General features: G+C 39.6%; 1 protein-coding gene across 1 annotated transcript; it reads left to right on the top strand.

The window, feature by feature from the left end:
* Positions 1–1,618: 1,618 nt before the first annotated feature.
* Positions 1,619–13,746, top strand: col9a1b (collagen, type IX, alpha 1b; the record flags this gene model as incomplete). The annotated part of the gene is made up of 32 exons (XM_080507796.1): positions 1,619–1,693; positions 2,176–2,238; positions 2,340–2,375; positions 2,471–2,533; positions 3,585–3,638; positions 3,966–4,001; positions 4,147–4,170; positions 4,274–4,327; positions 5,014–5,067; positions 5,268–5,300; positions 5,418–5,474; positions 5,568–5,621; positions 7,359–7,412; positions 7,499–7,552; positions 7,676–7,729; positions 7,805–7,858; positions 7,971–8,024; positions 8,105–8,158; positions 8,334–8,387; positions 9,153–9,197; positions 9,307–9,360; positions 9,447–9,500; positions 9,596–9,649; positions 10,244–10,315; positions 10,501–10,536; positions 10,649–10,693; positions 10,786–10,818; positions 10,922–11,068; positions 11,900–11,954; positions 12,880–13,068; positions 13,156–13,233; positions 13,550–13,746. 32 exons carry the CDS (start codon positions 1,619–1,621, stop codon positions 13,744–13,746), a joined length of 2,040 nt encoding a protein of 679 aa, XP_080363922.1.
* Between the last annotated feature and the right edge of the window lie 2,175 nt (positions 13,747–15,921).

Genomic DNA, 15,921 nt, shown 5'->3' with positions numbered 1-15,921 from the left:
TGCGCCCCAACAAAAAGTCAGTCTGCATGGCTTCACACTTATAGGGAAACCCAAAGACTACCGGTTTGTCCAAGTTCAACACGGAATACATTGCATCTTATGCAAAAGTAAAAGTACACCCAAAACACTCAGTCTGCAATAGTTAGGGGACTTGGGTAGTGCTGAAACGTAAACAACATATTTTCAATGTTTGGCAACACAAAACAACGCCATTATTGTTATTCTTACACTACTACTACTACTACTACTACTACTACTACTACTACTACTACTACTAATAATAATAATAATAATAATAATAATAATGCATGGGTTTTATATAGCGCTTTTCTGGACACTCAAAGAGGCTTTACATATTATTATTCATTCACTCTATACTTGATGATGATAAACTGCGTATGTAGCCACAGCTGTTCTGTAGCAGACTGGCGGAAGCGAGGCTGCTAAATGCCATTGGCTCCTCTGACCACCACTAACCACTCAGTCACACTGCATTCACCCAGGAAGTGTAGGATTCAGTGTCTTGCCTCAGGACAATTCGGCATATAGGCAGGCAGAGAGGGGAATCGAACCCATAACCTTTCGATTGGGAGACGAACAAAAAAAAGCAGACAAGCAAACAAAACAAAAATATACCATTCATTTTACTTTTGGCATGGTCTTTATTACACGCAAATGACTTTCGTTTTATAAAATGTTCACGCAAGGAGGACTGAGCCATGGATGGAAAGGTTTGGTTATCTCTGAATTTTCTTTTCACTTTATTGCGCTTTTCTCTGGCAATTCCATCTATGCCGTTTCATCGTGGAGCATGCAATATTTTTCTGCAAGTTATAATGTTGTAAACGAGGCTAAATGATCCTATATAGTTTCGGGACTGGGCAAATCACAACCAGGTTTAAAGAATATTCTCAAAAAAAGGTGTGCAGGTGCAGTATGCAATTAAGCATGAAGCACATCCTTTAATATTCATCTAAACCCACCATAACTTCGAAAATTATGGCTGCTTGTAGCTTCATGTGACTGCTAGCATTGACCCATGTTGTAAATGTGCAAACACAACACGTTAACACAGTGTTTTCCTTTGTTTATCAAGTTTGGGCTCCACTCAATGCTGATTCACTGCGGTGTGACGGAGAGAAGCGTGCCGTGATTTCTCAACCTGGACATCGGTAAGAAACAAATCAATTAAAGAATCCAGGCATTTTCTCACAAACTGCTACATTGCTTTGTTTCGTCTTGAAACTACTAGTGTGTCAAATATATAAAACCAAATCCGCTATGACCACCCGTTGTATTTTAAAAGCTTTTATACTTCAAGTTTCGTTTGAATAACATCCGAACCCTGGAAGTGTTACAGTTAAACAACCCGCTGACCTTTCCTGTTGGTCTTAACCGGAGTGTGGCCCCTCCCTGGTGCCCCCACCACAGACCCTCCAATCACTTCCTGCAGCCAGTCATTGTATGAATATGCATGAGCCTCTGATGGTTATGGGACCTGGGACGGTCCAGATAGCCGAGGTGGTTTCCGTCTGGTTGTTTTGCTGGGGTCTGCTTCAGCCCACCAAATCCCAGAGAAAGGACTACAACTTTTTCCTTTCCTGCAGACAGGGAGACCATGGCTGGGGCCCCAGGCATTAAGGGGCCGTTTCTGGTGCTGCTTTTGCAGTTTGTCCTCATTTGCTCCTCTCAAGTAAGTCACGTTATGGTTCTCTGTCTTTATTATCTTTACTTGTGTTTGTAGACAGATGTGACAGAGGTGCAGGTGAGTGTTTCCTCAGTGATCACAGCAAATAAGATCTTCATACTTTCAACAGTGGAAAAGCAATTACTTTTTAATCAGCAGCCTGGCCTGTAAAAAAAGTTTCGTCAGGCATTCTCTTCTTTTCTTTTCTTTTCTTTTCTTTTCTTTTCTTTCCTTTTTTTAGCACATTTAATTATTTAACCCTCCCCAGTTACAGTCTTCTGTCAATTATATATAACTTTGAGAAAAAAAAAATCCCTGAGAAAGAGCTTAATCTGTTAAAGCCATATAATAAGGAATTGCACCTGCTCTTATTTTTCTTTTGTTGATGGTGCTGTATATAATCATAAGAAAGGGCAAAGTCACTATTGCTATTTCCAGACATCCAATATATATTTATTTAACGTTAATGTTCTTATCGTTCCGCACAGAGGAGCCAAGGATCTCCTGGCTCTCCTGGACCAGCAGGTGTCCCAGGAATTGATGGCATTGCTGTAAGAGCTTGTATCTCTCTACATATATCTATAGATCTCTATATGTACCCATATAATAGGGCAGAGGCTTCACAAATACTCACAGAATCTCTTTGTTTCAGGGAGACAGAGGAGACGAGGGTGAGGATGGTCCACAGGTACATTTATTTATTTAATACATTACACAAAGCATTGCTATCTTTTCTATTGTAAGACCTTTTTTGTGAAGAGTTATGTGCGTCTTTGCTTTTAGGGGCCTGATGGAGATGCAGGTAAAGCTGGGTCTTCAGGATTACCTGGGATTCCTGGAAATGATGTGAGTCCTCTGCATCGGACACTTTATATGATAAGAGTGTGCTGCATTGTTGGCTGTGGTGTGGTCAAAAAGTATTTCTCAAACTTGCAAGGAGGTGGGGCCACAAAGAGCAAACCTCCCACACCATACAGTCACACATATTGTCCTTGCACAGTGACCAAGGATATTTCAAAATGAGGGTTTTGGAGAGAAGTGTGCAAAAATGTGAGGAATTTATTAAACAGGATGAACAAATCCTAATTTCCTTTCAAACGAGGCAATCTGAGGGCAGAGTTTAATTAACTTTGACTCCCTTGAGAGTTTGAAGGTGTGTTAGGAAAACATCCAAACATAATACCGGTTCAGATGACAGACTGAAAACATTTGTAAGTGAATATAATCCAGCTTTAAGTTTAAAGTACTTAATGTAACATGAGTTATTTCATATTATAATAATGCATTCTCTGCATTGACAACACACCAGCTGAGACCCGCTGTAAACAATGACTCTTTGTGTATTTTTCATGCTCGGTGTCTCCCATTGAGAATCCTCAAAACAGTGTGAAATGACTTGTTTCAGCATACTTCTTTGAGATGATCTTGAGGAATGCTCCTCTTTGCTTGGTTAGCAGTCTGAGACTTTTGCCCTCTCCCCGGCCGCTGATATTTTTTGTGTGCCTGTTAAGATAAACACAGACTTGTTGGATTTTATGACGACATGTTCAGAAAAAAAAAAGACTTTGAATCTCAATGTGACTGATGGAAGTGAAGCAGTAGTGTGGCACACACTTAAACATTTTAGAGGAGTAAGCTTTCAGTCAAGTTTATCCCTTTGGTGAGTCTAAAGAAATCCTCTCATACATGTATGATTGTGTTATGATAAATGACATGTGAAAATACAATTATGGATATAGAAATAAGAACAACGGTATGGACACCGTCCATAAGTCTGCTGACTTGTGAATTTATCAATCATATCTGTTTTTTTTTCTTTAAAATGAAGTGAATATATTTAGATTGTTATCAAGATTGGTTGTGATGTATTATTTAGCTGGATGGCTTTTGTCTGCAGGGTTTGACTGGCCCCATTGGAGATCTTGGGCCTGACGGTCCCCTCGGACAGAAAGTGAGTGACTAATGAGCGTTTGGTTTCCTGCTTCAGAGGGTTGCCAGTGCAAGTGGTGCCAAGCTGCTGTCCAGCCTTTTGGCATGGCAGCAAGAGCCACAGTGCATAAACCAATTCTTCATGACAAATGAGACTTAATCCTGCAAGTCTTCTCTGTAATCTCCGTGGGGCATGAAGCCCCAACATCAGTCCTCATTAGGCTAAACATTGCTGGGTCAAGTATGCCCAGCTCAGTCATGTGATGAGCGAGAGGAATGTTAATTTGGATCTTCTGCAGACTCACAGCTCAATTCTACCTGAATGTGTCTGTTTACTTCCATCATGTAGGGTGAACCTGGAAAAGTTGGAGCTCGTGGATCTGCTGTGAGTAGCATTTTCAATCCTGCCAGTCCACTGATCAGAAAACAATCGCCATGTGGAACTCCAAACACCAAAAAGCAGTTTTTATCATATCGGATTATATACAGTATATATATGACATTGGGCTGTACTGTTCATGTCTCTTCAGGGTGTTGGCCCAGACGGACCCCCTGTAAGTAATCTCCACTTCCAAAACATCTTAAAAAACTGTACTGTGTTTATTGGTCTTAACCCAAACATTTGTGATTGATATTGTTTACCTGAAATATGAACAGGGACCACCTGGGCCTGGAGGACTTCTGGGGGAAGTGGGAAAAGGTGGCCCTCCAGTGAGTACAGACAGAAAAAATGACTTTTGGGAATGATAGGTAGCAAAGTATGGGAAATACACAACTACACCAAGAGCACTGAAGCAGTGGTGAGTGACAACAGGCCAATAAGAGGACAGATTTATTTTTCTTCATGTGTTGAAGACAGCTAACGTGATGGATAGATGGCAAAAGAGTCTCTTTAATTCAAGTGATTCATTGGCATCATTGCAGTTTTTTTGATACATGATTAAATGTGTCCTCAATAATGACAAATTCCTAATATTACTCATTAAATGAAGATATATTGATATGTAAACCACTGTATGCTGCAGTGTAACTAAATTGAAAGAGTTCAGATCCATACTCAATATCTCTAAGAAGTTTTTCCAAAAAAGAACATTTGTCCACCAATTTTCTATGAAACTACACATTTCATAAATTGAGCTTTTCACATTACACACTAGCACATACATACAATGTGCACTTCAGACTTTTAAAGTACTAATAAAAAATACTAGATCTCAAAAAACATATTTTTTTGCTGTTTTTGGACAGATTACAATTGAGCAAAGATTTGTCTTCCAATTATTACATCCACATTTCATTAAAATAGGTTAATTACAAATGATAAAAACACATTTTGTCATCAGTGCATTCAGTTTCCTTGTGTAGTAAGTGGCACATTGATGTCGTTTTCTTTTCAGGGGTCCATGGGAGTTCGAGGGCCGCAGGGACCTCGCGGACCAACAGGTCCCAGGGTAAGAGCCAAAAGCTTTGTTTGAGATTGGGAAGAATTTGCCACTTATTTAAACTGATTTCAGCAAAACAAACACCAAAGAAATTGACTTTGCCTTTCACCGGAGATGCCACAGATTGCTGCTGTTCGTGTAGTCTTCTAGAAGGTTTTTCCTTTCCTTCCTATTAGTAGTACATTGTCAACTTGTCCTGTCACTTCCAGGGTACAGCTGGGATGCTTGGCAGTGCTGACCTGGTAAACAATTGTTTTCTGAATTCCATCTATCATTTGATTGCTTCCCCCCCCCTTCCCACATAGGATTTCATATACACTTTACAACTCTCATTTATCTTCTTTTTTTTTTTTTTGTAGTGTCCAAACTCTTGTCCACCTGGAACCCCCGGTCATCCTGGCCTTCCCGGCATGAAGGTGATCAGAGGACAGTACTGAGTTGCGCTAACATCACAGAGTCCCACCAGTGTGTTTTAATTGACACGACTTGTATTCTTAATTTCTTTCCAGGGCCATAAAGGTATAAAGGGTGAAGCAGGAGAACCTGGGAAACAAGGGCACAAGGTAAATTATGTAACATGCAGGGGGAATTCTCGAAGCGAGTGTGGGCTTTTTAATACCAAAGCTGCATAAATAATTACTTAGAAACATGTAATCCTTCCCACAACATGTCACACATGTGTTTCACGAGAGGATTATGCATGACTTGAACTGAAAAAGACATTGCCCGCACCTTTGAGACAAGTATTATTCATGCCGCTCTAGTTCAAGAGGAAATGATACAAACCTGTGTGTAATTCCTCTGACTCCTTGCGATGCACAGAGGATGATTTATTTGAAATGATGTTGAAGCACAACTACCCTCTCCCTGTAATGTGTCTATGCACTATATAAATGGAAATGAGTCTGAACCCATCTCCCTTTATCATCCCGCGCCAGGATATGATTTAGTGTCAGTCTGCACTCTGTCCCCAAGAATAATTTTCTCCTTCACAGAGAGTTTCATTTGAGGGATCTTTTGCATGCCTTTAATTCACAAATTCACCGACGCGAAGATGTTTACAGTCAACGGAAGAATAACCTGATGTTATGTTGAGGTTTGAGTGATTTCTTTTGTCTGATGTGATCAAAAAGAAATGTGAAAATATCAAGTGTGTGTTACATTGCTGTCGGTGACACCCTCCTGACACATGGTGGTGAAACAGCCTCAGTTTTTGCATTCCATGGAAAAAATATGCACCTTTTTACTTCACCACACAGAAAGATGGGGGGGGATTTTATTTTTTAGCATCAAACCACAAGGAATAGAGAAATTCTTCTTTTTGAAGAACAAAATCACAGAAGAGTTCTTGAAGTTCTATCATACCTTGGATAATGAAGCTGTATTCAAACAATGTTCATTTCCTTCTTCCTCTTAACATCCAAACAGCTGCCGACCTGTTTCATTCCTTTAATTTCCTTTCTGTGATATTTGAATAGCATTTTTTACATTGTTTATTCATCTCTATAGCGAGTTCTCATTTCCATATTTATACTAAAAGCAGAAATGGCCTTTTTTTTAATGAAATGTGAGTGGCTAAAGATTTCCAAGACTATTTTCATGGATTGATGATGAAGCTTTCTTGGCTCTGACACAGGCAAAGCATGCATTATTGTAGCTTGTGGAGCTGGAAAACACCTATTTGGCACTAAATATTTGTCAGTCTGACTTCCCTTTCAATCCACAAACAGCGGCTGTTAAATACACCCACTTCATTTTTAGATTAAATCTTAGAAGTTAGCCTTCTTCTTCTTATTTTTTATTTATTAATTTTTTCAAAAAATGAGGACGTGGATAACTATGTCCTGTGATTTAGTTGATTAATTCCAGGCTGTTTTGTGTTCATGCCAGAGATAAAGTACAAACAAGCCTTCATACTGTGCTTACATATGAGAAATCTGTCTCTCGCTTTTTTTCTAACGCACTTTATACTTACATTTCAACACCAATATCTATACAATTTAAATTAACCAAAAGAAATAGATTCATGAGATTAGTTACACTCATACATAATGACTGATTTGGGTCAAAATGGTTGCGATAGTATCACAAAAAGGCAGCTTTTATTTGGGTGTTTGTATTTCACAACAATCCATCCATTGATTGTTCGGCTCCAGCAAGGCACTGGAGCCCCCTAGTCCCCAGTCCATCATAGGACAACTACATTTACCTGGCATTTCATCTCAGCATCTGTATTTTTACTAAAATTATGAAAATATGTGTTTTTTGCTAACTCTGCCTAATGATCTTCCTCCACTCAGGGTGAGGAGGGAGACCAAGGAGTTCTCGGGGAAGTTGGAGCCCAGGGACCAACGGTGAGGAGCAGTTCTTGCTATCTTTGAATTCTTCAACGGTTTCCTACTGATCGTGTTTTTTTTATTGGATCATTGTATTGTTTCAGGGCCCACAGGGACTTCGTGGAGCCACAGGCATGTTGGGATCCAAGGGAGAGATGGTTTGTTTGCGATTCATTTTACAAACATCACCTTATATCTGAACTCAGTCACCATTTTACACTGTGAAACGTTTATCCTTTTAAGTGATTAGGCTTGTAATAAATATATTATATCCTTGGTAGGGAGCTCGGGGCCTTGATGGAGATCCAGGTCCACAGGGTGTTGCAGGCGCTTTGGTAAGTAGCAGTTATGCAGCAAACGTGTGTCAATGGCAACATGTTGTTGGTGAGTTGATGATGTTTTTCGTTTAGGGAGATCAAGGTCAGAGAGGCGTGATGGGTGAACCCGGGCCGAAAGGTGAAGGGGTGAGTAGATTCACCTATATTCCCAGACCTAAGCAGTTTCAGGTCTAAAACATTAAGTATAACTATGAGACTATTCTGAGTTGACTTGTGGTTCTATATCTGTGCTGTTCAGGGTGTTCAAGGGCCAAGAGGAATCACAGGCCTTCCGGGTCCAAAAGGAGAGGCTGTGAGTGTCAATGATAATAAATGATTACATGATGTATTGTTTTCAAAATACTTATGAACCTTTCTTGGTTACATTACCAGGGCTTGCCAGGTGTGGATGGTCGTGAAGGAATTCCTGGTATGCCTGGATCAAAGGTGAAGCTTTAACTGTCTTGCTTCAGACGAATGTTTTACATTACAATGTTGAAATGTTATAAAAAGTAAAAAAAAACAACAACAAAAAATCCCCAAAACAAAACAAAAACCCTTTTCTGTTTTCCTGTTAGCCACAGAACTTAATTTGATTCTTCCACTGCCTGTCTCCCCGCAGGGAGGCGTCGGGAAGGCAGGCGTTCCTGGAGAGGTTGGACTTCAGGGGCTTCCTGTGAGTATGATCTCTGACCCCCAGCCATCACAGCTGACAGTGATTGGATTGCACCTGAGTGCAGCTTAAAGCTCCACGGGTCACACATCATCTCCTTTAACACTCACTCTGTTCTGCTGTAACAAACAGTGATGTAATTTATTTTTTTAATTACTTGAAGAAAATTGCTATATTTGGCCCATGACTCCTACTTTTATTCTATAAGTTATAATAATTGTATATTATTAAGTACATATCACAAACAATAACTATAACAATTACTATTTTGGAGACTTTTTTACACACAAAGTGAAATATTTCATGCTTTTAAGTTTCATTTATTATAGTGTCACTATATAAGTATTCTGAATCAGAGGCTGCAGTTTACACAACTGAACTAAAAATACAATTTGGGCTTTGTATTTCATATGCTATGAATGTAGAAATAAATGACAAAGAACTTTTCAGCAGCATGTGTTTTGATGCACCCGTAGAGCTGTGAAATACTGATTATTGTCTTTTGGAAAGAGTAATGATTTATGGGAGCAGCATTTACTACTGGTCCTCAAATTTGTGATTGTTCTCATGAGAGGCACGGATTTAGGTCAAAAGGTCAGATAGTTGTATTTTTTTTTTTTAAATAAGCTTATCTTAATCCTGCTGTCCATTCAGTGAGGTGTATTTCATTCTAGAAAGGACACTTGTTGCATATGTTCCACTTCGTTCAGAGAATAAGAGCATCGCATTTTGCTGAAGGTCTTCAAGGTGTGTCCTCTGTGTTTTTAGGGTTTACCAGGTGCACCTGGACCAAAAGGCTTGAGCGGCACTAAGGTTTGTTTATCTGATCAGTTGTTGAACATTTCCCCCTTTTTTTCTGGAATTATTACTTTCCATATTTTTGAGAAAAATCTGATAAACATTTTTGGTTGTTGTCTCTCAGGGAGATGTTGGACAGGCAGGCTTCCCTGGAACAATAGGATCTACTGGGAAACCCGTACGTATGAACAGAGCACGTTGAACTCTTTGGTTCTTTTTGTCCTCGCTGATGTATCACCATGTCATTTCTCCGTAACACCACAGGGCGAGCGTGGAGAACAGGGAGAGTTGGGGGCTATTGGACCCATTGGTGAACCTGTGAGTATCTCGAATATCTCTTTTCTCTTTATGTGTAGAGTTTAAATCAATTAGCATGTAATCACTTTCTTATTATTTTCTCCTCTGCCTTACAGGGAGACGTAGGTGAACAGGGTCCTTCAGGTCCAGCTGGCAAACCAGGTGCCCGGGTAAGTAAAGAAAACATACAAGGATGAGAGATTTACAATACAAAAACATAATTTATCTTGAAAATATATCCTGGTACGGGGGCAGAATCTGACACACATCCAAGCCTGTCTTATTATGCACAAAACATAAAGAGGAAAAATGTAATTAGCTGCAGTATTTTTGATAAATTGAATGAAAGAAACTAAAAGGCGATGGGGTCTGTGGTCCTGCCTGTTGTTTGACTGGAATTTCTCAGAGAATAGACTTGAGGTAGATCTCACATGAGGTCTATTTTCACAGTAAGGGGAGACCAAGCAGCGGAGTGAAAGAGCTCTCTGTTCTCCTGGCATTCCTCAGACAGCCGGTCAGTGATCAAAGGCTGAATGGCACAAGCAAACATGCCTGAGAGAAGGAGCAGCAATGCAAGTTTTCACAAAGTTCGATTAGTGACACAGTGTGCAAATATATACTAATACTGAACTTTAGAGTTATTTACCATTAGTTATTTAAGCAATAATATTGCCGTTTACAGGTATTGAGGTTTTTTTTTTATGGATATGTTCTACCTGTTTATATGTTCCTACACATCACATGTGCATGCTTATTTGTTACAGGGACCCAAAGGTGACCCAGGTCTTCCGGGCCTGCCAGGTCCTCCTGGCCTGCCTGGTGTCAAAGGAGAGAGGGTAGGGAAATTGCTCATGTCCTTTTTATTACAAATTTTCATATTTAAGCTGATTAAAAAAAAAAAAAAAAAAAAGTAAGGATGAGAATTAAACAACGAAAAGCCCTGCAGCACCCTCTCATGAAGATATGAATATTATGTACTGTTGAACAAAGATCATAAAACACATGGTTTTGTTCCTCACAGGGAGACCGCGGCGAAGCAGGACCCAAAGGAGAGCAAGTATGAGAGATCCAGATACTAAACAGGAATCCTCTTCCCATAGATAAAATGCTCCAATTGAATAACAAGTGGGTTTCTTTGCATAAATTATTTACAGACTGTCTTTTCATAGGGAGTACAAGGTGATGAGGGAGATTCTGGAGACAAAGGAGATGTTGTAAGTGCTTACACTGTACAACAAAGCATTGTCTTTAGTCATATCCGTCTTATCAGTTGATCAACTCATCTGTAATTCATCTGGTATTATAGGGCGAGCCAGGAGAACTTGGAGCTAAAGGGGAGGTGAGTTCAAACATTTTATATTTCCCAGATTGTGCCTATTTCCAAGTGCTGTACCTTTTGTAATATTAATCTCAACCTCTATTTCTACTCACTTTCTGTTTAGGTTGGTAACCCTGGCGAGCCGGGCAATAGAGGTCCAGAGGGAAGTCGAGGCCAGCCTGGAGTGGAGGGGCCGCCAGGGTCACCTGGACCACGAGGCATGCAGGGAAACAGGGGCCCAACTGGAGTCAGAGGCACACAGGGCCCTGCGGTAAGTCCAAGAGGAAGCAGCTTAGAGTGAAAGCTCAAAGAAAGGGTGGAAACACTGAAAAAAATGTTCTTCCTAGGTAATTTCAGGTCATTCGTGAAAACGTCAGGAACTTTATACAATACTGACAGAAATTCTTTCCTAAACTGCACAACATATAAAGGTGTTTAAGTGGAAGCAAGTATTCACTCTTGCACAGATGCTACATTCTTTCTCATTGATATTATTTTTCCAGCAAACTGCAAGACTATCATGCTTTAGAAGATTTTTTTCGGGGGACATAAAAGAGCAAATACATAGGATTGAAGAAAATCTTTCTTTGTATGTAACCATCAGATCCTCTACAAAGGCCTCTATCATTAATTCTGTGGCTTCCATAGATTCTCACAGGAGAACTTGAAAAGGGGTTTTTGTCGGCTGCAATCTGCATCCTCACCAGTGGATGATACTCAATCCTGCACACTAATGATTTAAAGCTCCTGCACTCTTCGATATCAAAGTCCTCGCTTTTCTGAGCCCACGTGCACTTTGACATCACTGTAGATGGAAGTGCAGTTTTCATATCAAAACAGATCGAATCCCTCGAATACCCAAAACCGAAGCCTTTCAACCTCATTTCATTTCAGCAGGACACATAGTCCACTTTGCGTTTATGATACAAATCCAAGCCGTTTGCAATTTTTTCTGCCACTTATGAACCAAATAGTCATTCAGTCAAAGCAAAACAATAAAGCAGGAGGAGAGCACTTTTCAATTAATAACAGTGCTGTGGAGCCTTTATATAAATGTTTCATATGCTTTTGTGAAATCTTTAAGTCATCTTTTTCCTCCCAGGGTAAAGAGCCGAGTGATCAGCACATCAAACAAGTTTGCATGCGAGTCATGCAAGGTAAGAAAAGATAGGTCTTTGACCCCATTTATCACTCCCTCGTGTCTCATTTCATAACTTTAATATTTCCCAGAATGCCTCATTACACAGCCACACATAGAGCCACCCCTCCAGTGTCTGTCTGATCTGGCTGGAAGCGGCACACTCTGAAGTTGAAAAAGGGAAGGTCTCATAACCAAAACATGAAATAAGCTTCAGCCTTTGTTTATGTGATGGATGAAAGATTCCTTCCCCCAGCTTTAGAAATCTTTCACTGAAGTCACAACCTCTGTTCTCTTTATTCTTTTGCTCTTACGTCTTCTCAACTCATCTCCTACACTCATGACTTTTTTATACCCAATGTGCTAAAAAATTAATTTCACCTCCAGCAGACCTGCACTCCTCTGCTCCAAGCAAAGAGTCTGCCTGGAAAAAGGAAATCTTCGAAGAAAAAAAAAAAAAAAATAGCAGTCAAGCAGCTGCTGCATGAATTTTCATCAGGAGCCAGAAAACTGGAATCTTAAGTGCAGAACACCATGCAGCAAGCAGCCATAGGAGATTAATATTTGATCTGATTTGCCTTAGACATAAAGATTCTCTCACTGATTGCTTGAAATAAAGATTATTATCTCTTTTTTGCTCAATGTTATGAGATTATACAGAAAACGATAAAAAAAAAAAAAGAAGAAAAAAAACAGGAGCTACTCGAGGCATTCCGTGACCCCTTCTTTACCTCGCTCAAGTTCACTCTGAGTACGATAGCCGTCGGACCGTCCTGTCCATGAGAATTGCTTTGAATATTCAGTGATGAGCCTGCTCATAATGGGGCATCAATTATTTCAAAATTCCCAGGGTGGCCATCTGCTACAGTGGTTCGAAAACAGTCAGTGTCTCTATGCCAGTTTCACATCGAATTGTTCATCTTCTTTCTGTTGTGCTTTAACAGAACAGCTGGCTCAGTTAGCTGCGAGTTTGAGGAGGCCAGAATCAGGCATAGCCGGTTTACCTGGAAAACCTGGACCTCCAGGACCTCCAGGATCTCCAGGAGATAATGGCTTCCCTGGGCAGGCAGGTATAAGAGGTCTTCCGGGACTCAAAGGGCCTCCAGGGCAAATGGGAATAAAAGGACCCAAAGGTAATATAAACATCTTCAGTGCTCACTGTTTTTGGTGGCGTAAGAGAATGAAATTCAAATGCCTTCATCACACAATGCATGTGACAGGTGAATTGGGAGACCGAGGATCCAGGGGTCCTACAGCGCGAGGACCAAAAGGTCAGCCTGGACCTCCTGGACTTCCTGGTGAGTTCATGTTTGTTTGAATTGATTTATTTGTAATAATTTGCTCACGTTCATTGAAACTGACATTCATGAAAGAAAACTGCTCTTAATTACACTGTAACTGAGGACTACAACTATAAAGTCTCAAAATAGCTGGATGGATCAAAATTCAATGAATTTTACCTGATGCTTTATAAACCACTCCAGAGTAAATCCTGTTTTATATTATTAAAAATAAATAAAAGAAAACTGTGAAATGCTATCTTGAAAGTTTGTCTGCAAATTTAAACCTGTACTTTAAATCCAGTGACTAACATGATTATCTTTGCCTTCACAGGAGAGCCAGGTAAACCTGGTTATGGTCAGAATGGTCGGGATGGGCAGAGGGGACCCCCTGGTGTGCCTGGACAGCCTGGCGTGCCTGGGCCTCCTGGTGCATCTGGTCCTAATGGTTACTGTGACCCGTCAGCCTGCAACCTCCAGGCAGGAGCTGCCCACCAGTCTCTGGATGTGAAGGGACCTGCAGGGAACTAAGAGACATTCTGGCAGAGACAGAAAGACTGTTGGATTATCTCCCCTGAGCACACAACATTTTTCACACTGTCTTCCCAGGGGCTGTGGCTGGCAACATGCCTTTGATACATTAACCCTTTTTCTCCAGTGAGCATGTTTCTTTTTTGTGTGCCAACCACATCTCCATCAGAAGGAGCCAGCCGCTTTGAGTTGTGAAAACACACAAAAACATTGTTTTTCCAGAGCTGCAAAAATGCAGCCGGTTTCGGTGTCTTTTATCTATATGAGAGATGTTTGATATTTTCTGGACTGTGCTCATGTTTCTGAGATGATAAGAAATGACCAGCAATGTTTGTTTGTCCCACTCTCCTTGTACATCATCCTGAATCTGCTTATTGTGCTAAATAATCATCAGGATCCCACTCAGTTCCAGCCTCAATCCTCATATCTCGATAAAGCTGCTGAAATCCCTCTGTAAAACACCACCGCTTTTCACGCCTGCCTTTTCAGCCTTGCAGTTCCAAATAAAAAGGAGAGAGGATGAAATTGTCATCAAGTCACATTGACGCCAGTGTATGTTGTAAATCTGTAAAAATGTTTGAAATGTGGTTAATTATATTTCCTACTAAAACCATCTGATGTGAGATTTGCCTCCTTGTACAGAATGACAACAGATTACTGCCGTGCACATATGGAAATATATATATTTTGGGTTGAGGGATAACCCTCAGTCATGGAACAAATAAAAGAAACTGTCATATGCAGTGTTTATTTATTCTGAATATTGGCCACCTTTTGTTTGGATATTCTATATATTTCACGAGAAGTAAATGGAAGATACGTGCCCCCAATTGTTTCTCCCAGGAACCTACTGCATAATAAAAATAAAAACACTTTATATAGCATTGTCACAATATAGTAGCTGTTATGCACTTTTTATTCCCACCAGTTAATCTTTTCCAGCAGTTTTCACAGTCGGAGGTGTTCAAATTCTCATCATCTTCTCTTCCCTATTGATGATTTGAAATAGCAAAACGGCAGAACAGCCACTAAAGGGATGAAACCATGCAAATTGATGGTCTCAACAGAGATAACCTAGTTATTTAAAATGATCATTCTCAACTGGTTTGTTGGTACATGTCTCTGATTTGTTTTTAACTTTACTTCATGACAAAGGCTTTTTAAATGCTACAAGTCTCAGCTGTCTTTGAAAACCAACCAGCTTTGCTCGTGTGGGGATTTTAATTAATAAAGCTTTTTAGAAGAGATAGATATTTCTTGCATTAACACAGTCAAAGGAATGTGAAAAACACACGATTTAGATGATGATTTCTCCATGAAGAACTGGAACCCAGGGGGACAGTTACAATGGGAGCGCTGCTGTGTTAATGCTTTAAGTGACCCAAGAAGTACTTTGAGGATTTATCGGATTGCCATTATAACCTTGATTTTAGTTTAAGATTACTTCTGAATGTTTATGCTAAAATAGTGTTGTACCTTAACCTTCTTATTTTGTTCATTTCATGTTAAACATCATTTCATGTTTTGTGTTCCGTCAAAAATGAAAGTTCTATTAGTACTCAGTAAAGGTAGTGTAATAATATATATTTATCATTATTATCATTGTGGCATTAAATATTTTCAACAGCTTATCTTGTGAACATTACAGTTTTTTCAACCGCTATTTTCTACTTTTGATCTCATTGATTGGAGTATATACATATCTGTTGCCTTAGACTTAAAACCCATATGTTTTTGCATATTTTGACTATTGGAAATAATCAGATAAAACATAGCAAACTGTTTACCACAACCTACTTTGGATCAATGTTAATATTTGTTCATTAGTTACAAGACAACCTTTTTTAAAAAAAATATATAAAGTAACATATAGTAGGATCTGTTGTGGTCTCAGTCAAACAAATGACCACAGATATTTCACTTGTGTACAAAAGAAAGTATACCAAAAGTAAAATGAGAGAATTTCACAAGATGATATTTGTTCTGTAACTGCTGTTTTAAAAGTACGTTTTAAAGAAGTATTCATCATCAGTGTCAGAACACTTCTTCTTTTTTTTTTTTTTCATTCACTTTAAGTTGCGTAACCCCTCAAGTTGAACTCTTGCTACATTTTCTGAAACAAGCTGTACTACAGCAAAAATAACAAGATAACACAGGAAGTAAAGCACAAAAGGA

Source organism: Blennius ocellaris (assembly GCF_963422515.1).
Source record: "Blennius ocellaris genome assembly, chromosome: 13".
Taxonomy (NCBI): Eukaryota; Metazoa; Chordata; class Actinopteri; order Blenniiformes; family Blenniidae; genus Blennius; species Blennius ocellaris.
Note: the sequence above shows the minus strand (reverse complement) of the source record. Positions and strands in the feature narration are given on the sequence as shown.